At 42.3% G+C, this 27,165-nt stretch overlaps 1 protein-coding gene and 1 long non-coding RNA gene across 2 annotated transcripts in view; one reads left to right on the plus strand and one right to left on the minus strand.

Annotated features, from left to right (window-relative positions):
* Nucleotides 1-24,930, plus strand: part of pik3r3 (phosphoinositide-3-kinase regulatory subunit 3) — a 248,651-nt gene extending 223,721 nt beyond the window's left edge. The window contains exons 7-14 of the mRNA XM_011474287.3: nucleotides 14,685-14,808; nucleotides 14,901-14,999; nucleotides 15,114-15,294; nucleotides 15,898-16,023; nucleotides 16,105-16,424; nucleotides 17,701-17,775; nucleotides 17,860-18,030; nucleotides 20,099-24,930. Of these exons, the coding sequence (XP_011472589.1) occupies nucleotides 14,685-14,808; nucleotides 14,901-14,999; nucleotides 15,114-15,294; nucleotides 15,898-16,023; nucleotides 16,105-16,424; nucleotides 17,701-17,775; nucleotides 17,860-18,030; nucleotides 20,099-20,297 (1,295 nt within the window). The 3' untranslated portion in view covers nucleotides 20,298-24,930. The remainder of the gene's footprint in view (nucleotides 1-14,684; nucleotides 14,809-14,900; nucleotides 15,000-15,113; nucleotides 15,295-15,897; nucleotides 16,024-16,104; nucleotides 16,425-17,700; nucleotides 17,776-17,859; nucleotides 18,031-20,098) is intronic.
* LOC111947381 lies at nucleotides 8,404-12,086 on the minus strand. Its single transcript, XR_002873191.1, has 3 exons — nucleotides 9,965-12,086; nucleotides 9,785-9,888; nucleotides 8,404-9,571 (listed from the first exon to the last, which is right to left on the minus strand). It is a non-coding gene; the product is annotated as an uncharacterized LOC111947381 (long non-coding RNA).
* Nucleotides 24,931-27,165: the final 2,235 nt, after the last annotated feature.

A 27,165-nucleotide genomic window follows, 5' to 3' on the forward strand; every position in this document is an offset into this window, starting at 1 on the left:
ACAAGGTACAAAATTGCTGTATAAGTAAACACCATTTACATATCTCAGAAACTAATCCCTGGTGGCTGCTGCTTACCTGGATCAGGTACAGTACAGACCAAAAATTTAGACACACCTTCCCATTCAAATGAATGGGAAGGTGTGTCCAAACGTTTGGTCTGTACTGTATATCTTGCCAAAAAAAGCCTACAGTGTTGGACACTGGCCCCCGATGCCTGGATTTCGACACCTTTAAAGGTCATATTCTTAACTAATTTTACTGAATTTTATTAAATAAATGTCTGATTCCAAGCAGTGATACTCCAAAATAATTCGAAAATTTGAAAAAAGGCAGTGAACAGAACGGTTTCTGCAAAAGTGGTTTAACAGGCTCTCAAATCAGAAAATGCACTTATGTAACTGTGGTGCACATTTCCTGTTTGCTGTTCTGCTGATGTTAAACTCATCATAGTTAAAAATTCAATGACGTCCACAGGCTTTTTTTCCAAATCCTGATAGAGCTGTAAAGTTAACTTGCAGTACTTTAATCAAGCTGGTGGTTTGCAGGTGTTTGTGGGTCATGATAACTCTACTCAGCCCTGTCAGTGCATGTTGCCCACCCACCCCTTAGTTGTCTGGCTTTCTATCTCTTTTTAAAAAAAAAAAAACATTTCCTCAAAGGTTGAGCAGTTCTTTTTAAATTCTGACGCAGTCTCAGTGTGTCCTTTAGATACTGTCCGGAACAGGTGCTATGTGACCTCAAATTAGCCTCAGATAGAAAATCCAAAACACAACATGAGTTGAAAACAGACCCAAAACTCGACACAAGACACACCAACGGGGAACCACGCTGATTACATTGTGTTTGCCGAACTGCATGTTCCTTTAAAACAACAGCCGAGGCTTTGGGTTTTGGACACAAACTTGTTCCAGGGACACTTTTAGACATGAGCTTTATCTAAAACAGCTTGTGTTTCGTATTTTAAACACAAACTATGAGGCTGAAGTACAAACACAAGACAGACAAAACCCAGATAAGCAAACAGGTGGGTGCTGCCAGCTGACATTTACTGTAAATGACAAGGAAAGCTTTATTTTGAATTCTGGGAAACATAAAGGGGTGATTTGTCTTATCACCCCGTCTAAAATAAATCAAAGATTAATTTACAGGAGATCATGATTTTTAAAAGTAAGTAATGCAGACAAAAAATAGAATGCTTGTTCTCATAAAAATTGAGAATTTGTTTATTTATAGTGTACTGGTTTCACATATGGCTCATGTACAATGAAGGTATATTGCTTGTGACTTGCTAGATTTTGGTTTCTGTGGCAGCAGCTGCTCAACACCTGATTCCCGGGAGTCCACCTGGGCAAAGTTGTCACAAGAACATGCAGAGTATCGTCTCAGTTTCTTCACCTTTCACTTGCTGCCACAATAACAGCAAGCGAAAGGGAATCAAATGTGCTTTTATAACTTTATTGTTATCAAAAACAGCATTGGCCTTCTTGCGTTGCGTTGTTTATTTTACTTTGTGTTTTAGCTTGAATGTGGCAAACCAGCCAACATCTTTGTTATCTTCTGCAAATTTCTTAAACAAAGTCCGCGTAGATGGGTTCACATCTGGGCTGTTTGGTCCTGGACCAGAGTTCCTTTTTCAAAGATGGTGACGAACATAACAAAAATAAATAAATTTTATAATGAAACAAAGGAACCGTGTTGCCTTTTTAGAGAAAAGGACCAAAAGAGCTGCATGTGATTATTGACGTATGATAGAAGTCAAAGAATCGTCAAAACGTTCCAGTTTTGTTCCAGATTTCTTATGCCTAGGCAACATCGTCCTCAACTAACGGCTTTTTTTTGTGTGAAATGTTCTAGGACAGTTTGGTTAACCAAGCTAAATGTGCTCCATGTCTGTCATTCACCCAGATAAATGAATTGTCTTGAAGTTAAGTCATGGCAACATCACTTTGAGTAATCAGATGTCCTCTCAGTGCCCTACCCGCCAATTTTAATTGCACCCTTTTAGTACACACACCCTTTACCCCTTAAAAATATGATCTCCAACACACATACACGCACGCACACACAAATGCTACAAACACACACACACACACACATCATACAAGGAAGGTGGGACCTCAGACCTTTTGTACCCTACCCCATCCCTGGTAGGGAATATCAGGCCCTTGGCAACAGCGGCCGTGTTCCTTGGGTGCTGACTTCCTTCTCCATACAGGAAGAGGGATCACTGTGCTCTATGGCAAGACTGGGGGCCGGGGTTCACATCACACCTGGGCCTGGGGGTGTCCGTGTTCCTTTGGTGTGGGTTCTGGTCCTTGATCCCGAGCGTTGGCCTTCCCCAAATTCCCTCTAAGGGTTAGCCTGGTCGGGCCATGGTAACAACACTTCTTGTGGACCCCCACTGCTCTGGGGTGTCTTCCTCCTGGGCAGGGGTAGCTGGCCCCTGCCTTGCTCTCACCTGGATCAACTGTGGACTGGGTGGGCGGTTGTCTGGAGCGTAGGGCGGGTCTCCCTTGGGGGGCTTGTGCCCGGGGTCAGGGTGGAGGGATGCCCAGAACTCCTGGGTGGGTTGCTTATCAGGGGCTGGGGATGCTCCCTGGGGGCGGAGCCCTCTATTGGTCTCTTGGTTGGTTGGTGGGGCTTGCACTCTCTGTCCCCTGGTGCCTCCCCGCTCTCTGGCTATGGGGGCCCCCGTGGCGGTCCTGCTGGCCCTGGCCTGGGTGGCTGATGTGATTGCCCGGCGGGTGGTTGTTCTCTATCTGCTGCCGTGCGGGTGTCCGGGTATTGTGATGTGAACATGCTGACATGTTTTGGTTGTGGGCTTTTTTGGAACCCACAGGTATGTTTGTGGCATTTGGGTATGTGTGTGGACAGGCCCCTTCCCCTTCTGGATTTATATTACTTATAAACTTGACTGTAATGACTGTAAACATCCAGCAACTTGTTGCCTTATGCTGCTTCATGGTTCTACCCCCCCTCTTTAATCACCCTCCTACCCCCTACCCCCCTCGGGAATCCCTCTCGCTTCTTGCCTTCTTTACTTTTCTGTCCGGTCCACCAAAAGACTGTTACAGATATGAGTAGATGAATAAAGTTTAGCCTAAATTACAAAAGGGGTTTATTTAAATATACACCAAGTGTATCAAAGTGTATCAAATGTTTCATAACCCCTATTGTAACAGTAAAATATGTCCAACACAAGAGGCTTTCAGCACTCATCTGTCTGCTCAGCTGTTGGACAGGACAAGTAAAAAAAAAGTCATGGCAACTGGACTTAAAACCTTCACTATTATGATGAAGAAATGACAGAAAAAAAAGAGAAGATAAAAGAGAAGAAAAAAAAGTTATACATACACTAAGGCTTTTTTGTTGGTATAGTTAAGAAGTGAAATAGGAAACACTTATAAAGAGTTACTAATGAAACAAATAGAAAGGATTTTTTGGGAAATAGAGTTTTTATTCTTTTGACACGTTTTTATCTGATGCTGCAGCCAGTGACTCAGCCCCTCCCACAAATACAGGAATTGGGATTATGCATGGCTTTGTACAGTTGACAGGTAGACGAGAGAACTTTCTCTCTCCCATGAAACTGGATAGTTTGTCCTAAATATTTACAAATGACAAATTAAGCCACATAACAGAAACCTTCAGGTACTTGCTGTAAGTGCAAGCTCCAACAAGTCAAACTATTTAACCAAAGTCAACAAAATGGCAGGAGCCAACTCTGTTAATAGATATAACTGAACATCAAAGCAGACTGAGAATTTTAGTAAAGGGAAGTGTAGGATAGTTTCTGGTGGAACAGTAATGGCAGTTATTGCTTGCCAACAAAAATGGTGAGCAATATTGGAGCTATCCAGACGTACAGTTTTGAGCCAGATTCCAGCTCAGATGAGGGAAAAAGACCTTCATGGATGTATTTGTCTGCAAGTGGATGCATCAGAGTGGAACAGAGCAGGGAGCTTAAGTAAGAGGTTCATGAGTATTTTTTTTACTGCCTGTAACAGAAGGACGCATCATAGTCTTAGCCTTAGCTCTTGTATCTGGGTAAACTACAGAGAACAATCACTGCTTCATGCTGACACTTACATGACAGCTCCAAGCTTTTTTGATCTGCATTTTTTCGTCTGCTCCTCATTTACAACAACTTAAATAATGAAATACTCAGAAATGCAATTTTGAACTTAATTTTCTTATCATATGTCCTCCATCATCAGAAAAATGCAACGAGAACATGTTAAAAACACAGAAAACATACGTTTTATCAGAATGGGTCTTTAACTTGCAAAGAAAACACTAACCGTATTTCACTACAGTATATTTAGGACTTGGTGAATCAGTCAGTTAATTTTTCCATTACAGGAAATCAGACACTCATTTTTAACATGACCACCATTGGTTATAAAGTTCATTGTAAGAGCTTACTTCTTAGTCTCATTCAAAATGCACTATAGCAGGTGGCAGGAAACATGATTAGTGTCTTGGCTTTCATTGGGAGCAGTGGTCTCATGTGCTTCATATGAATTTTGCTTTAGAAATGGGCCACTCTGAGTCGCTGTGTTCCATTGTTAGGGAAGTTGAATGGAGGAGCAGAGAGCCGATGGCCTCGGACGGGGCAGATTAATGCGGCGGCCCGTCGGCCCCTCCTTCTTCCTCCCTCTTTCTCTTTTGTGTGACGAGGGGCAGAGTCAGTTCCTGTGTCATTGTTAAGGATCCATCTGCCCGGCCACACACACACGCTCAAAGAGACAGCAGCAATTAAACCTGTTTGACACAGTTAACAGAGAGGAGCTTTGGGTCGCGAGTGTCCGGCACGAGCCATCTGTGAAACACCCCCACACAAATAATCCATGCATCTCATTCAGTAAAATCCCCCTTCTCCTAAGTTATTTTTTTTTTTAAGCGTGTTTTTTTTTCCCCCAAGAAGAGTGTCTATCCTCTCGTGTGAAAGCCAGACGAGAGGGACAAGTTTACAGAGGCGTGGACAGATGAAAGGGTGGAGGAAAAGCAGGATTGGGTGAACGACAGATTGGGGAGCAGACCTTTCATTTATGATTGCTCCCTGAAGTAGGACACCAAGCAGGCGCACAGACAGGCGGATTGTCATACTGAGAGCAGCAGCCCCTATTTGTAGGTATTATGGCAACTTCTCAAGTGTAAGTGGGAAAGCTGCAAAAAGAAATGTAAACACTAAAAATGCAACTCGACAATAAAAAAGGAATAAAGAAGCACTTGCGCTCTTAAGCAATATTCACACCGCGTTGTTCATTGACCACTTTTAATGCAGAGTTTATGTAAACGTGCTTCAGGCTTCAAAACGCTCATGCGCCGCTAAACAAATTTTTAACTCACTGGAAGCTACAAAATTAGAAGCAAACTTCAGCTTCCTCTGACTTTTAAGGTGTGACGGATAAATACAAAAAAATGAACTGTGTCCAAAACTGGTATTTTCTAAATAAAAGTAATAAATGTTGCTTATAAAGTTATTCAAACTTTACAAGCATCCTTGTAAAATTAGACAGCTGGATGTTGAATATTCTGCATTATTAATATAGTTTGTGAGAACAACTGTCACAATAAATCCATATTTGGTGTAAAGACTCTTGGTTTTTTGTTTATTAAATGCAGCTTTTATTTTATTTTAAAGTCTGCGAATTCTTGTCCTACCCCTACATTTATCCTTCCAAATGGAAAGTTATGTAAAAATAGGGTTTTCAGATTCGGACGTTACTCACAAACAATGAATTTCACTCGTCATCATCAATAGTCAATGGTTAGCGCGGAGCTGCTAGCGCTCGGAAATTCATAACAACATCGGTTTTATCATGTTAAAAAAGTCATGTTAAAACAAAAAAGTCATTACTTACATTTAAATGTAAACTTCTGTGAATCAGAGCGCACCCATGTAAAGAAAAGAGCCTCTCCTCCACAGCACAGCGAGACACGGAAGACATTGGGATGCCGAGCCCTCTGCCGCAAGGTTTAGCCCTTAAAAAAACTATTTTGGACAACTATACCCCTCCAAATGGCCCTACAGTTGGTAGGGATAGGGAGAAACCATGGGGGTATAGGAGAAGAATTTGCATTCGGGCAAAGACTCTTCTTCTCTTTCCTCTCTGGCTCTGATTTTCAAAAATAAACTTTCCGAATCTTTAGGTTTTTTTTGTTAACTTTGCTAGCTTGAATAGCAGATGTGTTTTCCACATGTGACCGAGCAACTTGCATCAAGAATGATTCGGATGTGGTCGGAAGAATCCAGTAGTTTTACAAAATAAAACTTGACAGACAAAAAAAAAGTAGGTTGTGTTTTTTGTTTTTGTTTTTTTCTACTGTGGCCTGGTACCAGCTGCACCACGGACGGGTACTGGTCCATAACCCGGGGTTGGGAACCAATGCTCTAATAGACCATATCTGAGAACATCACATTACTTTTTTACACCCTCACCAAAGCCTTCCAAGTAATATATTGTTACTCTACTTTTTTTGTTTTTGCAATAAACTAAGTATAAACTGAGCAGTTTTTTTTGTATTTTTTTTTGTGTGGAGGATGATCCATCACAACACTGCAACATGCCCTTTTTCCACAACCCACTCTCATTTGATCTTTCATAAAATACAGACACTTATTATTATCGTTTACTTTTTTTTTTATTTTTAGTGCTCTAAGCAGGCCTATAGATTATATACATTCTCAAACAAACCTGAGCTAACAATGACGTAAACCTAAAATATCCATCTGAACAGGTGTGTCTTAATGTGTGTTTGCTTTAATCCTTTTATTGTCAGGTTGGTAAATGTACGTTTGCACCTCTCTAACATCCTAGTTGGGCAGCTGTGTCATTTTCTGTGACTGATTCTCACTGCAGGCAGCTTGACCACATTTGAAATCAAGCCCCTTCCACACACCTTCGGCTACCAAACCAGAAAGTACCAAATCCCGCATTTCCCCAAAAGGCCACTGAAGGCTGGTTGCAGGAGGGAGCAGTTTCCCTTTGGCTCTCATGTTAAAAAGTCCGATTTCATACCAAATATAAACAAACTTGCAAGGATTTTTTAAGGATTTCACATTTTCTTTAACATTCAGTTACATCACTGTACATTTAGGTAAAAACACCCGAGCACAAAAATTTGCACCGACATATCCATCCAATCTAGGTTCTTCATAGTAGCCACCTTTTGCTTTGATTACTGCTTTGCACACTCTTGGCATTCTCTTAATGAGCTTCAAGAGGTAGTCACCTGAAATGTTTTTCACTTCACAGGTGTGCCCTGTCAGGTTTAATAAGTGGGATTTCTTGCCTTATAAATGGGGTTGGGACCATCAGTTGTGTTGTGCAGAAGTCAGGTGGATACACAGCTGATAGTCCTACTGAATAGACTGTTAGAATTTGTATTATGGCAAAAAAAAGCAGCTGAGTACAGAAAAACGAGTGGCCATCATTACTTTAAGAAATTATGGTCAGTCAGTCTGAAAAATTGGGAAAACTTTGAAAGTGTCCCCAAGTGCAGTCACAAAAACCATCAAGCTCTACAAAGAAACTGGCTCACATGCGGACCGACCCAGGAAAGGAAGACCAAGAGTCACTTCTGCTGTGGAGGATAAGTTCATCCGAGTCAGCAGCCTCAGAAATGGCAGGTTAACAGCAGCTCAGATTAGAGAGCAGGTCAATGGCACACAGAGTTCTAGCAGCAGACACATCTCTACAACAACTGTTAAAAGGAGACTGTGTGAACTAGGCCTTCATGGTAGAATATCTGCTAGGAAACCACTGCTAAAGAAAGGCAACAAGCAGAAGAGATTTGTTTGGGCTAAAGAACACAAGGAATGGACATGAACCCGTGGAAATCTGTGTTTTGGTCTGATGAGTTCAAATTGGAGATTTTTGATTCCAATCACCGTGTCTTTGTGCGACAGAAAAGGTGAACGGATGGACTCTACATGCCTGGTTCCCACTGTGAAGCATGGGGGAGGAGGTGTGATGGTGTGGGGATGCCTTGCTGGTGACACTGTTGGGGATTTATTCAAAATTGAAGGCATACTGAACCAGCATGGCTACCACAGCATCTTGCAGCGGCATGCTTTTCCATCCGGTTTGCGTTTAGTTGGAGCATCAATTCTTTTTCAGCAGGACAATGACCCAAACACACCTCCAGGCTGTGTAAGGCTATTTGACCACGAAGGAGAGTGATGGGGTGCTGCACCAGATGACCTGGCCTCCACAGTCACTGGACCTGAACCCAATCAGGATGGTTTGGGGTGAGCTGGACTGCAGAGTGAAGGCAAAAGGGCCAACAAGTTCTAAGCATCTCAGGGAACTCCTTCAAGACTGTTGGAAGACCGTTTCGGCTCATTAAGAGAATGCCAAGAGTGTGCAAAGCAGTAATCAAAGCAAAAGGTGGCTACTTTGAAAAACCTACAAGATGACATATTTTCACTTGTTTTACATGTTTTTGTTATGTATATATTTACACATGTGTTATGTCACAATTTTGATGGCTTCAGTGTGACTCTACAATTTTCATAGTCGTGAAAATAAAGAAAACTCTTTGAATGAGAAGGTGTGTCCAAACTTTTGGTTTGTACTATATGTCTGTAGGCTGTAGGGTATTTGTTAGTGTGTTTTTGTGTACTATGTACTCATGTGTGGGTCTGCATAAAAGTGTGTTTAAAAACGCCTTTTGGTTTTAGCATCCTTTCCTTTATCTTTTTGTTCTTTAAAACATGAACAACTTTTGTTTCATTTTGTTTATCTTTTTTTTGTTTAATTTTTTGTCTCTTAGTTGAGTTCTCTTTAGGGTTTCAAAAAGTTTTATTTAGGATGTAAAGGCATTGTTGCTGTACATTTTGAAATCAGGGCTGGGTTCAAACAAATATTAATCAAATACATTTTAAAATAATTAATAGCATTTGAAATTTCCTTTACATTTTTGTTTGCTGTAATTTCATTTCAGAATTCAATATTTTACTAACAAAAGTTGCACATTTTTTTGTTTTTTATCACTAGTTATATGGAAAGCGTTTTCCATAACCATAAAAATTTAACCTAAAACTTAAAATGTTAATAGATCATAGATTCATAAATCTAGTTCAGTTTTGAGCCTGTTAATGCAGTTGTTTAAGTGTAATACCTGGTAGAAATGTCTTCTAAGTGAAAAAAGTGGGAACAGTCATTGTAAACTATACATAGTTGTTTATTTTAATGAACTGCGCAAATCAATAGAAACTAGGCCATAACTCATTTATGACTATGAAACTGTCTCCTGTTAGAAAAGTGGAGTATCATGTACTGCACAATTATTTTACAATGTATGCAAAAACCATTGCTACTTTCCTTCGGATTGTTTAAGGGTCATTATTCATACAGCTTGTTATACTGTACCCCAGGCGGCTGCTGCTGCTGCTTTATATGATCAAGTACCTTGTAGCTGTGTGCAGTCAGCCAGGAGGAAGATGGGGTTCTTCTTGGAAAAAGCACTGAATTTGTAACTTGGCTCTTCAGAGACTGGAGTCGTTTTTCTATTGGCTTTGGAACTCAGTCGCTCTGCGTCTGCGCACAGAGCCACGGTCAGCTGTGGGTAGGGGCAGAAGCAGGCGTTCCCGTCAGTTTTCGAATAAGGGGGAGAACTTGCATCACAAATAAATAAAAACATTATTAGCTATGTATTTTCGATTCAAATTTAATTCGAATGTGTAAAACGATATGACAAATGTGTTTTTGTCTTTGAAGTTATAACTTTAATAGTATTTTAGGGTATTCGTTTTCCAAGAGTAGCAACCCGCACCCCTGTAAACTGGAGCAGAATGGTTCGGTCGAGCCCTTGTCAACCTCTGCCGGCCTCCTCTTGTCACTGCTCATCTTAAAATGAAGCCGGCAAGACGGCGGAATCTGCGGGGGAGACGAAAAGAGACGTGAAAAGTAGAGCCGGCTTCTACTAATGAAGATTTTTTTTTTTTATATTTACATGAAATATCACAAAGAAGGCCTTCATGAAGAGCCCCGAGCTATTTCTATTACTATTATGTCGGAGAAAGCAGCCGCAGCTCGGAGCCTGCCGTACACTTTTTGTCTATTTATTAAATTCTGAAGCAGGAATTCAGATTTTTCGAACAGACAGATAATTTATCTGTATGACTATTTTATATATTGCGGTTTATTTATATATATATATTCTTTGTTCGGTGTGCAATTGCTAGCAGCACGTAGGCAAAAATACAGAATTCAAGTGGAAAAACGGTTTTAGCCAAACGAAAGCGATGTACAATACTGTTCTGACGACGGAAAAAGCCGACGAGGAAGGAGACTGGCGGGACATGACGATGCCCTACTCCACCGAGCTGATATTCTACTTGGAAATGGACCAACCGCCAGGTAAGCGGACACAGTGTGGGGGTTGTCGTGCCTGATTCGGCTCCACAAGGAATCGGTGGAAAGTTTTCAGTGTGCGCGCGCCTCCCGCCGCTTGTGTCCCCCCTGCTTTGCTACCTTGGTTACGGCGCTCGCGCCGCAGTGGCAGCTGAAGGAAGAGAGGCCAAAAGCTACGGAGCCTCGACATTGACAATTTTTGTATTTTAAATGAAGACGCATTCGTTTACTCTTGCGGACTGTGCGGTGCGCGCCTGGGTCGTACGTTTAAAACGGGTGTTCTGGATCTTTCTAAAATCAGCTTTTACCGGGTGCCAGCAGCAGGAAAGGGGGGAGGAGATGGAAGTGGAGGCGGGGAATGGGACTCCTGAGAGCGGCCAGAAAATAGCGAGCAAAAACCCGGGATAAAGTCATCTTAAATACGGGCTAATCCCGATCAGCATGTGAAGGAAAGGAGAGTCACCTGCGCCTTTTTGTGCCCCACCGTTGTTGCCTGCACAATTCACTCCCACCTGCGTACATTCGTTCATTCATTCATTCCTCAGGAAATTTGCCAGTGTCATTTGACTCCCACCCCCCTCTCCCTGAGCTCGGTGAAAGGGAGGCGGTGGGGGTTTGCAGGAGGCGCTGTTGAATGCAGCCTTACCCGGAGCTCAATCATGTATTGCTCCTGCTCGTCTTCTTTCATTCAAAGGTTATCTATGGCAACTCCTCTGGAGCTGCCTTGCTCTGATCAAATCCAGGATGCTCCCCAAGTGCAGATTTACTGCAGATAATGTAGTGCTCTTTAACCAGTTTAAATCACTCTTTAGCTTTCAGAGTGTGCACGTGAACTGACCCAGCAGCAGCCAGCTTCTGTGATGTGCAGAGTCTCACCTCTGTTGTGCCAATGAGCTCATCCTGTCATCAATCACATCAGCTGAGTCTGACTGCTCGCCTCTTTGTTTGTTGGGTGAGTTTGTCTGTGGCGTGATGTGCACTCTAAATAAATAAAAAATGGAGGTGTAGGGAGGCTGGATGGAAATGGATACTCGGGCTGCACATTCATCACAGTGCCGTCAAGATACAAACGCCTTGTGTGTAAATCTTCTCCAGATTCTGGCAACTTTGTGTGAGGATGCAAGGCAATTGATGATGGTCTTTTTAGTGGAAAACTACTGGTAGGTGATGTTGGAGAGTTTTGGTTTGGATTCCTATTTTTCCTAAAGACTTTTGGCACGTTTCATAACAAAGATCAACACATTTTCTTCCTCATTTTACAGTTTGGTCTTTTTGCTTTCCCATGCAGCAGTTCAAAGACCTGTTGGGTTCTTTGCGTTGCTTTGAGATGCTTTAACCTGGTCTCCAGGTTTCCACTGAGCATCTTCCTCTTCTGCTCTGCAGAAACAACCTGTTGGGTTAAGGCTCAATGCCTTGCTATTGTGTGTGTGCTGTCCCAGAAGGAATAGAGGTGCCACAGGGAAACTCCTCCTCCTGCTCCTTTTTTCTCCTGCTTTCTCTGGAAAGGTCCAACCCTGCCACCCCCCCTTCCTTTCAGCCTCCTTTCCCTGATTGGCTGAGGGGGCGTGCCTCCATGCGCGGATTAGTTATCCCCGTGGCCTGCCTTTTAGGATCAGCCTCGCTTGGTCTTTTCTTCAGTCTGACTGAGCAAAGGGGAGGTGGAGGAGGAGGAGGAGGCGGTAGTTGGGAAGGGGGAACAGCTGAGAGACGAGTGGCAGCATGCAGCTCACTGAAAGTGCAAGGGAGGAGGATGGTAAGAGAACCCAGAAACTCTTCCTTTTTTTTTTTCTTTTCTTATTTTTGCTTTGTGGGTTGTAGCACCTGCAATGTGTCTGCTGTGAACTTGCAATTAGTTTGTTCTGGGTTAGCCCTGGTTTCTCTGCAGGTGATTTGAGCAGCCGTGAGGTCTGTACAGCTCCTCGGCTGCCATAGAAGCAGCAGTTTGTGCTGCTTTTTTGTCTGTCATTGTTCAGCAGGGCTGTGGGCTTCTTCGTGCATGCGATGACAAGTGATACTCAAGTGTGTGTTGCTGAGCGCTGCTTCTTTGTCTGGTGAGGTGAGGGGGGGCGGGGGAGGCTGCGCCGACGGCCCCCTTTGTTCGTTCTCCGTCTGCGCTTCTTGCAGGTTTTAGGAGTTTTTTTCTTTCTTTTTAAACAGCAGCAGTGTTTCAAAAACGTTTGTTTGTTTCGAAAATGTCTGCTTTTCCAGGCGGTCTTTGTGCTGGGACGGTTGTCATGGTTGCCTGACTGCAGCACTTTGCAGCATGACTTTGGCAAAGTTTCCTACTTTTGTTGCACGTTTGCTGAAAGACACAATAGATGTTTGTTGTGAAACATTTTTGTTGGTGGATTTTTGAGTTTTGAGAAGTAGTTTCTGGCATGTCTTCGAGCCTCTGTGAGGGAAAAGGATGCTGACACGCAGGAAAAAAGTGAGGAGAACAAAGGGGAGCTGCCACTCTTCATGGCAGGCTCAGGTTATGTGCAGCGCAGCCAAGCTGCAGCGTCTTTGTGTGAAGTCCTCCGCAGTCGCTCACGGCGACCCGTCGGGCTGACTGTGATCTGATCTGGAAAACGCAATCGTACTGCCGCACGAGCAAGTCCATCATCCGGGGTTCCTGTCACCTGCCAGCATTCGCAGCGTCTGGAGCCAGAACGTTCTGGACACTTTGTCCTCTTGCATGTTGGCTCTCTGCAGAAGGAGGTGGCACATCAGCAGACACTTAAAGGAGTTGTTCTGCAACACAACTCCTTCAAACTGATGATCTGTGCTGCAATCACGTCACTGTTCTCCACTCCTTGGACACTTCTCTTTGTTTGGAGTCAGGAACGAAGATTGTGTGTACAGGTTGCACAGCAGAAACTGCACAGCTTTGTTTTTTTAATGCCTGTGTCTCCAAATTAACACCTATTGACATTTAATGAAAATATTTTTATTTATTTTCAAACTGGAAAATAAGTTGTTTTAAAGCTTTCTGTGAGTAAATTTTTAGTATTAAAGGTCATTTTTTAAAATGAGATCTGAAAATTGCACCACCACCATCTTTAGCATAAAAAACCTTTAGTATCTTTTGTCATGTTACCATGATGTGAAACATCAACAAAGCAGATCATAAATCAGATCATATGCCATTCATGTGTGTTTGACCACAGATTTCCACACTTTGGAAAACACGTACAAACTTTGCCGAACTCTGCTAGTAAACAATGAAAAAAATATTTTATTCGAATAAAAGCGATAATAAATGTTTCACAGTGGTCCACTCAAAGTAGAGATCGACAAGACTGAAAGTCAAAAAAGCTGAAAACGGATATTTCAAGCAGTTGCGTGAAAATATTGGCATCAAATATTAGAATAACACATACACCAACAATTTATTTGTTTTTCAATTAAAATGTTAGTTTTTTTGTACGGAATAAAGTAAAACTTCCACATAAATTAAATGACTTGTCTTTAGTTGACACAAAAACAAAAAGTGCAGGGATATCCATGGCACAGAATCCCATCTTACAAGGTCAAATAAAAAAGTAAAAAATAAAACAAATAACTCCCAGAAGTTCTATCAAATCAATAAAACTAAATTAAATATAATTTGAGAAAACTGTGACTGTTAAATTGTCAGTAGTCCTACTTGAGCCGCTTGAGATTGTGGTGCATAAGCAAAGTTGTTCTGCGTGTTCTCCAACCAAACTACTTCAATTGAGTTAGTAAATTGCAAAGACCTGGCTAAAGGTGCGCTCGCTCAGGACTGGTGAGGGCGGAGCACAAAGAAACTTTCTCGCAAGTCGCTTGAAGCACTCTTCATGTTGGTGTTGGTCAGAGGAGGGAGGGGCCATAGTTAAACAAACCCACAGAGCAGCTGAGGCGCTCGCGCCGGTTTTGTCTGAATACAGGGACGACAAACAATTTATTAACGCAGCATTAACACATTAAGAGTGACGGCCCTGGTTGCTAATAGTGCGACATGCAGAAGAATAAGTGCGTGGTTTGCATAACCAATCAGTTGGAGCCTTGGGTGGGATAATGCCGAGGAAAGAGCGGCTGCATCTGAGCCAAAATAACCATCTTAAAATCTGCTGATTCTCATGTGTCTAAATATTAAATATCTGAGCCAATAATGGTCCTGGCAGAGAATTGGTTGACCCCTAGCCAAAAGCACGGAGGAGTATCTGCTGTGAGGTTCTGGTTCAGAAAGAAGTGACACCGACTGGTTCCTGTGCAGGTTTAGCAGCTCATGCTGCAGCTCTGTGGGGGTAAACACGTAAAGCTAAAGTGATGAAGAGTTAAAACTGCAGAAAAAAATACCTCTGTTTTTTCTGCAGCTCTTCCTCCAAAGCCAGCAAAGTCCCAGCAGTCCTCATCAGTGGGAGTGGGGGGAGGCAGCACCACCACCAAGGATGGAGGAGCGTTGCAAGAAGCCGAGTGGTACTGGGGGGACATTTCCAGGTAAGAAACCTGACGGTTGTGGTAGGTTTTTCTTTTTCACCTGGAGCCTCATCTGTGCAAACCTCCTCAACTGTTGTATGTTTGACCTACAGGGAGGAAGTGAATGATAAACTCAGAGACATGCCTGACGGGACCTTCCTGGTGAGGGATGCTTCCACGAAGATGCAAGGCGACTACACACTCACACTGAGGTAGCACACGCAGGACCACCGTTGTCCTCACTGCATTTCTCGAGAGTTCCACTGGAAGTGGACGCAAAATGCTGGCGGGAAGATGAACGCCTTTTTTCTCTTTCCTTCCTTCAGGAAAGGAGGCAACAATAAGCTGATCAAGATCTACCACAGGGATGGGAAGTACGGTTTCTCAGAGCCGCTGACCTTCAACTCAGTGGTGGATCTCATCAGCCACTACAGGCACGAATCTCTGGCCCAGTACAACACCAAGCTGGACGTCAAGCTCATGTATCCCGTCTCCCGCTTCCAGCAGGTCCGTACGCTCTCACAGCTGCACACACACCATTTAAGCCACTAGATCAGTGGAGTATTCCCATAATCAGTGGAGAAATCACTTAGTGTGCACACACCGTGCAGAGGCTGCTCGGATCAGAATTCCACAGACGCACTTTTCCCCCTGGAGAACGACAAACTTTTATGAGCCTTTCATCTGGCTGCAATCATACACGGGCAGCCAGCAGGTGGCAGATCAGCAAGAAATGTGTCATAAATCACGCAACAGCTCCTTTGTTTGCTTATTCTCGTGTTTCATTTAGTCGGCTTGACGCCAACATGAACTCCTGAAGTGCAGATCAGTTTCATACGGTCATGTCCGACACTTCAGATGTTTTTCCAGATCTTAACCTGAAACGGATTGTAGGCAATGAAGATGCTGCAGTGGCTTGAATTTGAAATACCTCTTTTTATCAAAAGATTCAGAGTTCTCCAAAGGGGTCTAAACACCTCATCTCGAGCGCCTTCTATATGGATTCATTCTGGTTGTGCTCTGTCAGAATGTCAGTAGCAGTGATGTCTGTGATGAAGTAAATGTATGTTAGTAGCTCTTTGACTCTTATCTGTCCTCATCCAACCTCAGGATCAGCTGGTAAAGGAGGACAACATTGATGCTGTTGGGAAGAAACTGCAGGAGTACCACAATCAGTACCAAGACAAGAGCAAAGACTACGACCGGCTCTATGAAGATTACACAAAGACGTCCCAGGTGAGCAAGCTCCAGGTTCTGCCCTGCAAAGGCCGTGCTCCGGCTCTCATTCTCACCCTCTGTCTCACGATCCTTTTGCAGGAGATCCAGATGAAGAGGACGGCCATTGAGGCCTTTAATGAGACCATCAAGATCTTTGAAGAGCAGTGCCACACCCAGGAGCGCTACAGCAAAGACTACATAGAGCGCTTCCATCGCGAAGGCAATGACAAGGAGATCGAGCGCATAATGATGAACTACGAGAAGCTCAAGTCTCGGCTTGGGGAGATCCACGATAGCAAAGTGCGACTGGAGCAGGACCTGAAAACCCAAGCCATGGACAACCGCGAGACAGACAAAAAGATGAACAGTCTGAAGCCTGACCTCATACAGCTGCGCAAGATCAGGGACCAATACCTCGTGTGAGTATGGAGAGCTGTATTAAAGCTGTTTTTTATAGACCTCTGGAGGTCAACGATCCTTCAGGAGTGTGGAGATGATTCCAGACAAAAAAAAAGGAATATTCACTCTAGGCCTGCACAATATACCGCAAATTTATCGTTATCGCAATATCCAGCTCTGCAATATGCATATCGCAAAAGACGGCGAATATCGCAATAAATCGCAAACCCAAAATGTGTTAAAACAATCTTCTAGCAGCTTGAAGCATTTAACGAATCAAATAAATCCCTTTATGCTTTGACCAATCAGATGGACGCCTTCCCATTGTTGACCAATCAGATGGAGGCCTATTATGTTAACCCTGGTCCTGAAGAGCCTCAACCCTGCCTGTTTTCCAGCTCTCCTTAACCAGCTTGCTGTTGATTGGCTGACTCAAGTGATTTCACATCCTGATTTACTGAACACACCTGATTTTGGTTATCATTATCGAGCAGTCTAGGGAGAATTGGAAAACAGACAGGGTTGAGGCTCTTGAGGACCAGGGTTAGCCACCCTGACGTTTGTCCCCCATGTCGATGAGGGTCATTTGGAGTATAATTTTTAAACTGTTGCAATGAAATGGAAATGATGTTTTTGTTTATTTTTCTATTTGTTTATTTACCGCAAATTTATCGTTATCGCAATATTGATCACTAATATCGCATATCGCAAGTTTTCCTCATATCGTGCAGCCCTAATTCACTCTGTAAAAAAAACTTGGAGGAATACATTCTCACCATCTTTCTTGATGCAAGTAGTAAATGGTCAACTCTATGATGTCTCAATGTTAGCTTAAATGTTATTCTGTTTTATGGTAGTAGAGGGTTTAACTTAAAAAAAAAATCCAGAGGTTCTGATCAGTTGATCTTCAAAGATGGCGATTTATCTAAATTTGAATTTCATGAATCCTAAACAAAGTGTCAAAGACTGAGACATTAATGACTTGTCCGTGAGCTGCCCTGTTGACATCAGCAACTTGTGATCCTCCCCAAAGAACATCAAGTCTTCTTTCGGGCACGCTCTTATCCGAAGATCCATCGGGTCAGTTTAGAAACTTAGCACTGCTCAGGGGGAATTCCTAAAGCTTTTCCAGGAACAAATCTGGCCTCGACCTAGAAAGCCGTGCACAGACGTCGTCTGTCTTTAATTTGATTTCTGCTCAGCCTGATGATTTTTTAGTTGTACTTTAAATGAAAGAGGAGCTCTTAAACAGATTCCTAGAAGAAGTTCTGACATTGACCTCTTCCCCCTCTCCAGCTGGCTCAATCACAAAGGAGTACGGCAGAAACGAATCAACGACTGGCTTGGCCTGAAGAACGAGAACACTGATGAGTGAGTCTTCTCATACTTGTTCATGTACCGATCTGCGCTTCCACCAACAAGTCGTTGCTCACAGTCTGCGGTGTCTCTGCGCAGGAGCTCCTTTGTGAGCGAGGAGGAAGAGAACTTGCCTCACTATGATGAGAAGAGCTGGTTCGTGGGGAATCTGAACCGGATGGAGGCAGAGGAGCTGCTCATCGGAAAGTCAGACGGAGTCTTTCTCATTCGAGAAAGCAGCAAAAAAGGCTGCTACGCCTGCTCTGTTGTGTAAGTGCGCACATTTTACACCCATTATCAAGGAGAACCAGTCATTTGGGTTCCTTAACTTCTGCATGAATAGAATAGGAGTTTATTTCTATTTGTACATGTACATTCTGCAGGCCTTAAGTCACGGTGAATTACAGTGGAAAACAAAAACTAACAGGGATCCCTGGCTGAGCAAAACGCAACAAAGAGAGACATTCATAAAATAGCTTTTTAAAAATTGCTGTATTTGAATCTTTCAATTCTTCATCTATTTCAGACCTTTTCTTCATTTAAAAATCTCTCTGATCAACTATGCAGTGGTTGGTCCCCAGAATTACTGAAGACCACATCAGCATAATGAGTTATTTTGTTTTCAAGTTTTTCTTTTGAATTATCCATAAATTGGCCCAAAAGTACAAAATTGTGCAAAGGTTTGCACAAAAAAAAACGTATTGACGTAGCCTGAGAATGCTGCCATGGCTACCAAAGCCAAGCTCTGTGGAACTGTGGGTATTTTTAGATAAACACACTGACAAAACATCCATTTATTTAGTGGATGAGACTTCCATCATTTTCGGCAAAAAATTCCTTTTTACTCTCCTTAAAAATACATATTCAAAAATACATAAAACTGCGCCTGATCGGTTTGATACCTCTGACTTAAGGGATGAAAATAAACTAGATTTGGCAGGAGTCCATCACAATGTCTTTTATTTCTCCTGAAAAGAAAACATTTTAGTTATTATGGTTTTTACTGTAAAGTGTTTTTTTTTATTCTTGATAAAAGTAGTATCAGATTTCTGCCATCAACAGTAATTAAATGGGGAGGTCCAAAAGTGGCATTAAAGGTCCTCTCTGATTAAAAAAAAAAAAAAATTTTTTGTGTTTTTAACATGTTAAATGTTAACATGTTTTTGTAATGATGGAGGGCATATAGAAAGACAATTAAAATCAAAACAGCATTTTTGAGTACATCTTTATTTAAAATCGTTAAAAATCAGGGGTAGATAAATAAATTAATGCTGTATGAAAAAGTTTGTAGTTGTGATGTAGAAGCTACAGTGGGCGGGGCCACAAGCTCCCTGCTGTGCTCCATTCTGATGCATCCGCTTGTAGACAACTAGATCCATGTACGGCTTTGCTTTCCTCGTCTGAGCATCATTAGCTGCAATATTGCTCGCCATTTCTGTTGCACTGCTAATGTTGAGGGGCTGTAATCTAGCGGGAGGGTCTCAATATATGAGGTGAACATATTCGCCTAGAACTAAAAGGAGAATTTCTAATAAGCTCCTGTCGCGCTGCAAAAAATATGTTTTTATTTTGGCTAAAAACAGTATAATCATGATTAAGACTACTGGGAACACTTTTTTGGAATAGATCATTAGATGATCGGAGTGGAACTTTAATTCTCGGTTTGGTGGATCATTCAGACAAATTCAGCCTATCTTTGCAAAGCTCTGCATCAAACAGATAATTCCAGCTTTACATCAAATCTGAGGAGGCACCCATACAAATACACCTATTTATTGCTGGGGGTGTAAGAAGTAATCCATTCTCTGAAATACCTCGATATTATACCTAGCAGTGCTAGTATCTACTTCAAGGGCTGCCAAAACAGTTTTTTTATAAGCTCTTTACAAGCAAACTTGTAAGTATAGTGTCCTACTTTTGTGTTTCACTTCAACCTCCCACCACTAGTTGGCAGCACATTACAGTTTCTTTCAGCAGTTCTGCCCCAACACAAGTAGATGTCGTCACAAAAACCATCTCACAGTAGATGCTCACTCAGTAGGCTTGAGGTTCTGTTACACAACTCAATAGCACATACACAACTCAGTTTGAACCCTTTAACACCGGCGCTTTAGCTCCAGGGTTGACATTCTATCATAACCTTTCAACCGTTAAAGCTTTGATAATTCAATCAAATGTATTTCATTTAAAAGGTTGAGTATTATTCAGACAAAGTATTAAAAAAAAGATTAGTGAAACATTTTCACTGTTAGTCTTGGAATCGTGATTGGTTTCGTATCGCTAGACTTGCGGATACACCGTCCTGATTGTTACAGCCCGTATGTGTGTTCCTCTGCAGCGTTGACGGGGAGGTGAAGCACTGCGTCATCTACAGCACGCCGCGCGGCTTCGGCTTCGCTGAGCCATACAACCTGTACAGCAGCCTGAAAGACCTGGTGCTCCACTACCAGCAGACCTCGCTGGTGCAGCACAACGACTCGCTCAACGTCCGGCTCGCCTACCCCGTCTACACACAGATGCCCTCCGGACGCAGATGAACCCCGCCCACCACGGACATCCAGCCAGCCTCCTCTTTCAGATTGAGGAAGGGTTAAGGTGGGGGTGTGGTTTTCATGCAAAAAGACCCCCCAAACAACAAACCAGAAACACTCGCTGCAACACTCATGTCAGCCACCTTGGAGTTCTATATATTTTTTACGAGAACATTTTCGGAGGGCATTCTTTCTAAGACTGCTTGATTTGCACAAGGAAGTTTTAAATGTTTGTGAATGTGAGAAAAAGTGACCGAAGGAAGGAAGGAAACGGAGAAGGAGATGTCAGTTTCAGGTCGACTCCCCTCGCTGCTACCTAAAAGAAAAACCACCACCACGACTACGAAACATTCCCACTGTCACGCCTTCATCCCACCTCCGTGTTTCCTGACCGGAGCGGACGCCACCAGGAGTCAGCTCTCCGTTCGAAGCGAATAAATGATGTAGCATGATGAGACCGCGGACACTTCTCCACATAGACTGCTGCTGAGGGATTTTAGGGGGGGGTGTGAAACAATTTTCTTCAGGTGGACAAAAGCTCGCTTTTCTACTAACTGCAAAACTGTTGTGTCTGTTTCAGTTTGTTTTGATTTTGGTGCCTGTTTTCAAACGGCAACAACACAGTTGAACCAGAGACCAAAGTGTGAACGTGGGGGGAGGGGGGGCAGAGAGAGTTTTTTTTATTTTCTTGTTTTTTTTCGATGTTCAGTATAAAGTGCAGCAGAAACGAATAAGAAGCACTTAAAGGCAAAGCAAACATGCTGCAGCCACGCCGAGATTCGTATCAATCGCTTCGAAACTCCAAAACAAATCCAGGCTGAGGTCATCCTCCCCTAGCTAGCGGATATGGAAGTACGGCAGCTGAGAGGAGCCAACATGCTGTAGATTTGCACTCTAAATTTAGTCGAACAGGTTGGATTTGGGCTTTTCTGTTTCCGAACTAAGTGAAGCTGCAGAACACATTCCCTTTTAAAGAAAAAAGTAACCCACAACAGCCAGTCTTATAAGCTACCATTTAATAACCAGTTATTTACAACCAAAAACCTGCAGTTTGGCTTCTTTTCCGGAAGCGTCTGTGCCGGTGTTGGCAGCGTGATGAGCCTTCTCAGCTGCTGGGGGAAAAAAATATAATCAGCTTCTGCGCAAACTCCGAGCAACTTTATTTTCTGTTCGGCTTAAAAAAACAAACTGTTGAGCTCTTCACGATAGAATTTTCCTCCACCTTCCAGAACAAGACTGTTTTTTCACAGGAAAGTCAGGCAAACCCCATTGAATGTGCCCACCTCGCGTCTCCGTGGACCCCATCCTCAGTGCCATTATCTCCTGCCACGCCCCCCCAGAACCCGAAAAAAAGCTGTGGTTGGCAAAACGTTCCGAATCAGACAGAGATGGGAATTGGCGACTCAAAAATTGGACCAAACATCCAACCTCCGTTTCTCCTTCGCCACTTTGAAAGGCTCGCCGTGTCCTTCAGATCCCTGCTCTGCTCCACTCACTCCTGTTCTGATTTTCCTCATCTTGAATGTACAAATAACAAAAAATAGGGTCCAGTTCCAAAGCTGTTGACCCTCTCCTCCCCTTCCCTCCCCCACCCGTTCGTCTGTCTCTAAGGTGCTATCGGAAATACAGGCTCATCCGATTTGGCGGACTTCTCATAAAGTTTCCGGTCATCGACGCTCAGGTTTACCGTAGAGACGACCACACAACAAAGCCAGCCAGTTCAAAAAAAAAACAGCTAAACGAAGCAAATCAGGGTTTTTCTTTGACTAAATGTCGTTTGAGAGACCGTCTCAAAGCTTGGATGTCAGTCTCCCTCCCTCTGCCATCCCGCCGGTTCTCATTAATTCGCAGCCATTTTTTTTTTTTTTTTTGCCAGGGAGATCCGAGAAAATCCCTGGTTCTTACTACTTGAAGGATCTTTGCATCACTCACTGTTGAATGTCTTTATATGAAAATATACGTTTATTAAAGAAATAATAAGAGAAGTTTTGCTTTGGTTTTATGGTGAGCAGAGTTTGTACATCTGTACAGTATTTGGTTTCAGACTAAGCTTCTTCAGGAAGGGTAAGAGGGCGCTCTTATTTTGAAACTTTTCTTGACCTGGTCAGATATTTCTCCTCCGCAGAAGTTGCACACATTTACCTGTGATGTCTTCATATGCATCCATATTTACACAAAGATGTACCTATCATTGCAGAGAAATCTTTATATACATTATAAGTCTATATGAAGCTAAAAGAAGTGACCGTTGAAGGGTTGTTTTGTTTACCGACTGTTTTTCTTTTCTCCGGTAACGTTAAAAAACCAAAGATTTTAGTTCTTCTCAGCGGAAAGGGATTTTTTTTGGTTTGTTTTGTTTAATAACATGAAAACCCCTTATTGATTGATGTCCTGATGGTAAAAAGCAATTCTTTAAACTTGACCTGCAGTCTGAGTTGAATCAGTGATGAAAAACTGATCTAACATCCCTCCAGGTGTCAAAGTGTTGCAATTTGAACTATTTCCTTTATCATTGTCTTGTGTGAATCTCAAACCCTTCACAAACTTTTACAGGGAGGTTAGGTCTCAGCCCAACCCCCCTAAGAAAATTAACAAAATCTATTTCCTGTAGAATTTTTAAATAATCTTTACAAAGTTTTGAAAGGCAGGTTTGGTCTTAGCCCTGCCCCTAAAACGTAAAAAAAACAGGTTTCCTATTTTCTTTTTAAAATTGACTAAATTTGAGAGGCAGGTTGGGTCTTAGTCCCGCCCTAAAATAATTAATAAAATAAAAACAGGATTTGCTATTTAACTATTTTTAATGCTTACACAATTACACAATTTAAGAGGTGGTTAGCACCCCCCCCCCAAAAACAAAACAAACAAAACTAAATATATTCAAAAATATTATTTCCTTTCAATTTGTTTTATCCTTTACAAAATTAAAGAGGCAGATTCAGTCTTAGCCCCGCCCTCAAAGAATTTATTAAACAGAATTTCCTATTTATTTGTTTTTGGTCCCTTAGGAAGTTCCATATCTTTGTGAAAAATGTTGTTCGATATGGAAAGCCAACACGGACAAAAATAATTCTGCACAATTACTTTTTGCAGGAAGTTTTAAGACACAGGATGCAATATAGCCTTTCCGATTTTTTTTTTCTCTGACATCTTGCAGTAATTACATTTTTTTTCATAAAAATATGCATCAAACCTGTCAATCATGGGGTAATCCTTAAACTTTGTCCAGCTAGGATAACAATTTTTTAAAATTTTTGCTATTCCATGTCAGAAATAAGCTCTATCTAAATGCAGCAAGTATACAAGCTAGCAGTGACAACAGGTTTGAACCGTTTTAAATGTCCGTACTTGTGAATACTTGCAGGACTATTTTGTTTTCGGTCACCTCAGCATGCAATATCCTCCTTGCTATCAACAAAGGGGTTCGTGATGAAAGGAGGTCACTTAGTGCATCAAACCCCACAGTTCAGGTGTTTCACAACAGGCTCCGTTTTCTACTGGAAACAGGCGAGAGAGAAAAAAATAGAGTCGGAGACTAGCACAACAAACCAAAATATCACTTGAGTTTACCTTTACCGACTGTTTGGTTGAGTTTTCCAATGCGAAAACTTAACTTTTTAACTCAAAAAAAAAAAAAAGACTTCAGGAAAGTGGCTCTTGGTAAATAAAAAGGTAGAGAAGGTGCAGTCTCAGCAACAATAAAGGCCCGCCATCACCTTCTTTCTTTTCCCTGAGTGTTGAGGCTCATTACCAACCCAGGACTGTTAACAAAAACAAAATAAAGTCTGTTGCTACTCAGCTATTACTCTTCACTCTGGAGCAGTTCTGCAAAGTTGTATTTGCAGCGAAGTTTGAATACGTTTGTGATTCTCTCTGAGGAGTCGTGTCGTGTTCTTACCACTGCTTATCTGATCACAGTACCCAGCACAGCTTTGAGGGGGGAGCGGCCCCTAAATAATACACACATACATATTTATATATATATATTGCCATATATATATATATGAAAATACAGAACTTTAAAAAGGATTTTTAAAAACTGTATATGACAGCCCTCCCTCCTACTCTTTTGGACACATCCGGCATGCATATTTGGTACTCTTTGACTGTTGTTTTTTGTGTATTTAAAAGAAAAACGAAGAAAAAAAAAAGATGTCTTGGGAAAACAACTGTTCTTTGTCTGTTTATGGTGTATTCAGATCTGAAGTTTAATATTGCTAATTTAACATCACCGCTTTTACAGCTGAAGATTAAGGTCTGATCCCTTGGCGTCAGTTACATAGTGCTGTCATTGGGAACAAACCGAGAAAGAGGTCCGGACGGGTGGGGCTGAAGGGATCCAACCAAATGTTAGGATTTTATGCAAATTTTTGAGCGTGTGGACGCAGACAGATTCTCCGACCAGTGGGTGGATCTTTGCCTTCGGCCGGGCCTCTCTGTCAGTGTTCCCAGCTGCCATTCCCGCTCCAGGCTTTTCTCGGTATTTCCTTCTTTGACCTGCTTTATCCTTCACAAAAACACCTTCCTTTCTCGTATCGGTTTGAAACAAGTTTGTTGGTTGTAGATTCTCTGTTTCTCAATGGAGCTCCACCATAATTCATTCTCTTGCAGAATAAAGAAAAATATTTTGATCAAATACAAACAAGTGTGTTTGGATTCTTATTTATGGCTTAGGGATCAGGGGCCTAATTTATAACCGTTGCGTACGCACAAAAGAAGGCGTACGCCACTCTCTACGCAATAGTTGATATTTATAAAAAGCAAACTTGACGGGAAAATGTGCGGTCCTTCAGGCAAGCTCTGACCCAGGCGTACGCACAAAAACGGGTGAAATGAGAAACGGCGACACCGTCGGCAGATGGAAGAAACACGTGAAAGTGAAAATGACAATACTGCCTCTCATAAATAACATGAAGACTTCACAAAGCAAGTCTTACAATTAACAGCCTACACGAACACCCGTTTGATCGATCAGCAGTGAAACAAACAAAAAAATCAAACGAAAATTACAACAGAAATTGAAATGAACACTTATTTGCAAAAAGAAAAGTGAAATATGTTCTGCAATATTGGCATGTTGTGCAATTCATCCTCATAAATAATATAGTCAACAGAACGAAATAATGTACAAAACTGATATTTTCGTCAGTGTGTCCGTCTGGCGGAGCAGATATAGGTGCAATTAGACAGACAGACAAAACAGACATGGCGTATGTCTCAACCATTCAGAAAGCAACAAGAAATTACATTTGCGCTGAGCAATTTCCCATTTCCACGTCCATTATTACCGACATCTGTAGCTTGTCAGATGTAATTAAATGGATGGAAATAAAATTCTCCATCACAATGCGTAATGACGCACAATAGCTGATCTTGCGCTCTTAAAAATGTGGCAAATGGAAGAATTCTGAGTGAACGCATCTTTAGACAGCAAGAAGACTTGCTGGCAAACGAGGACGAGTGGCTTATGAGCCGGTTCCGACTTCCTCGAGGCGTCCTGTTGGACCTCTGCGGGCTTTTGGGGGGTGTCACCCGGTGCATCTGGCGCGTCGGTCTTCCCCCTGCGCCTCAGTCACCACTGATCACTCATCAAGAGGGGTCAGCCCCCCCCCCCCCCCCACCCCCCCACCCCACCCGTGGCAGACACACTCTGGCGATGCCAGACGTTTGTTTTTGCCTCGACTTTGATGTCCGACCATTTCTTTTTTATTTCGGCCACGGTCCGAGGTTGTGGGGCTAAAGGCATTTAAGGCGTCTGCCACCGTTTGCCACTCACGTGCCTTTTCGGCATTAGTAATGCCCACACTGTGCCCTCCAAACAACACTTTTCTCCTTTTTTCCACCTCGCCAACGATAACTTCTACTTCACATTGAGTGAAGTTGCGTTTTTTTCATTTCCTCTCGGTGTTTGCCATGGTGTCGCAATCAATGAATATTCATTTGTGGGCGTTTCACGGACTATTTATGAGCAACTATGGGCGTGTCATGAAGCCACAAGACAACTAATTCTAAATGCAGCGCAAGATGCGTAGGATGTGCGTGCGCATGGTTTTATAAATCCGAATATTTCTGTGCGTACGCACGTCCTATGTTTCATCCGTACGCCACTTCTGACGCAAATCCTACGCAAAGTTTTATAAATGAGGCCCCAGGACTGAGAGTGCTTCCTAAGTGATTACAAATTGTCTCTTTGGATTGACATCCAAAAAAATAACTAGCATTATCACTGACCCTTGTGCTATCCAAGGCACTTTAACATTGGGAGTTGGGTCATCTAGACCCACTAGACAGTGCTCTGAACCTTTTTTCTTCAATGATTTGTGATCTTCACTGGTGTCCATGGATTACATGAAATCTTTCCACCTTTATCCACCTTTGTCATGGTAGGGAGAACAGGTCAATGTAAGGATGGGGTCATCTAAGATAGCACAAGGGTTAAGGACATTTTCGGTCATACTAATGAGATAGGAGTCTCAGAAATATGTGAATCAAATACGATACAAATTGTTATACAAGGTTAAAGGTGAGGAACAAAAATAATTGTTTAGAGACATCATCTTTTGATCTGATGTAAAAGCGTTCCCAGTGGGCTTTTAATTATGATTATGCCTTTTTTAGCCAAAATATTTAATTAAATGTTTTTATGTTCTAGGTCATAGTACAAAAAAGCAGAAGGAGTTCTTTTTAGAATTTTGTTTATGAGTTTTGGGACTGTAGATGTGGAGTAAGCCCACCCCCACTTCCTGTCACCCATGTGTTTACGTGCTCTGACGTTTTTGATCAGACAAGGAAAACAAAGATGTCCATGGATCTAGTCGTCTACAAGCGGAATCATCAGAATGAAGAGGAGTTTGTGGTCTGCCAGTGTGGGTACCAT

This window comes from Oryzias latipes, chromosome 4 (genome assembly GCF_002234675.1).
Source record: "Oryzias latipes chromosome 4, ASM223467v1".
NCBI classification, from domain to species: domain Eukaryota; kingdom Metazoa; phylum Chordata; class Actinopteri; order Beloniformes; family Adrianichthyidae; genus Oryzias; species Oryzias latipes.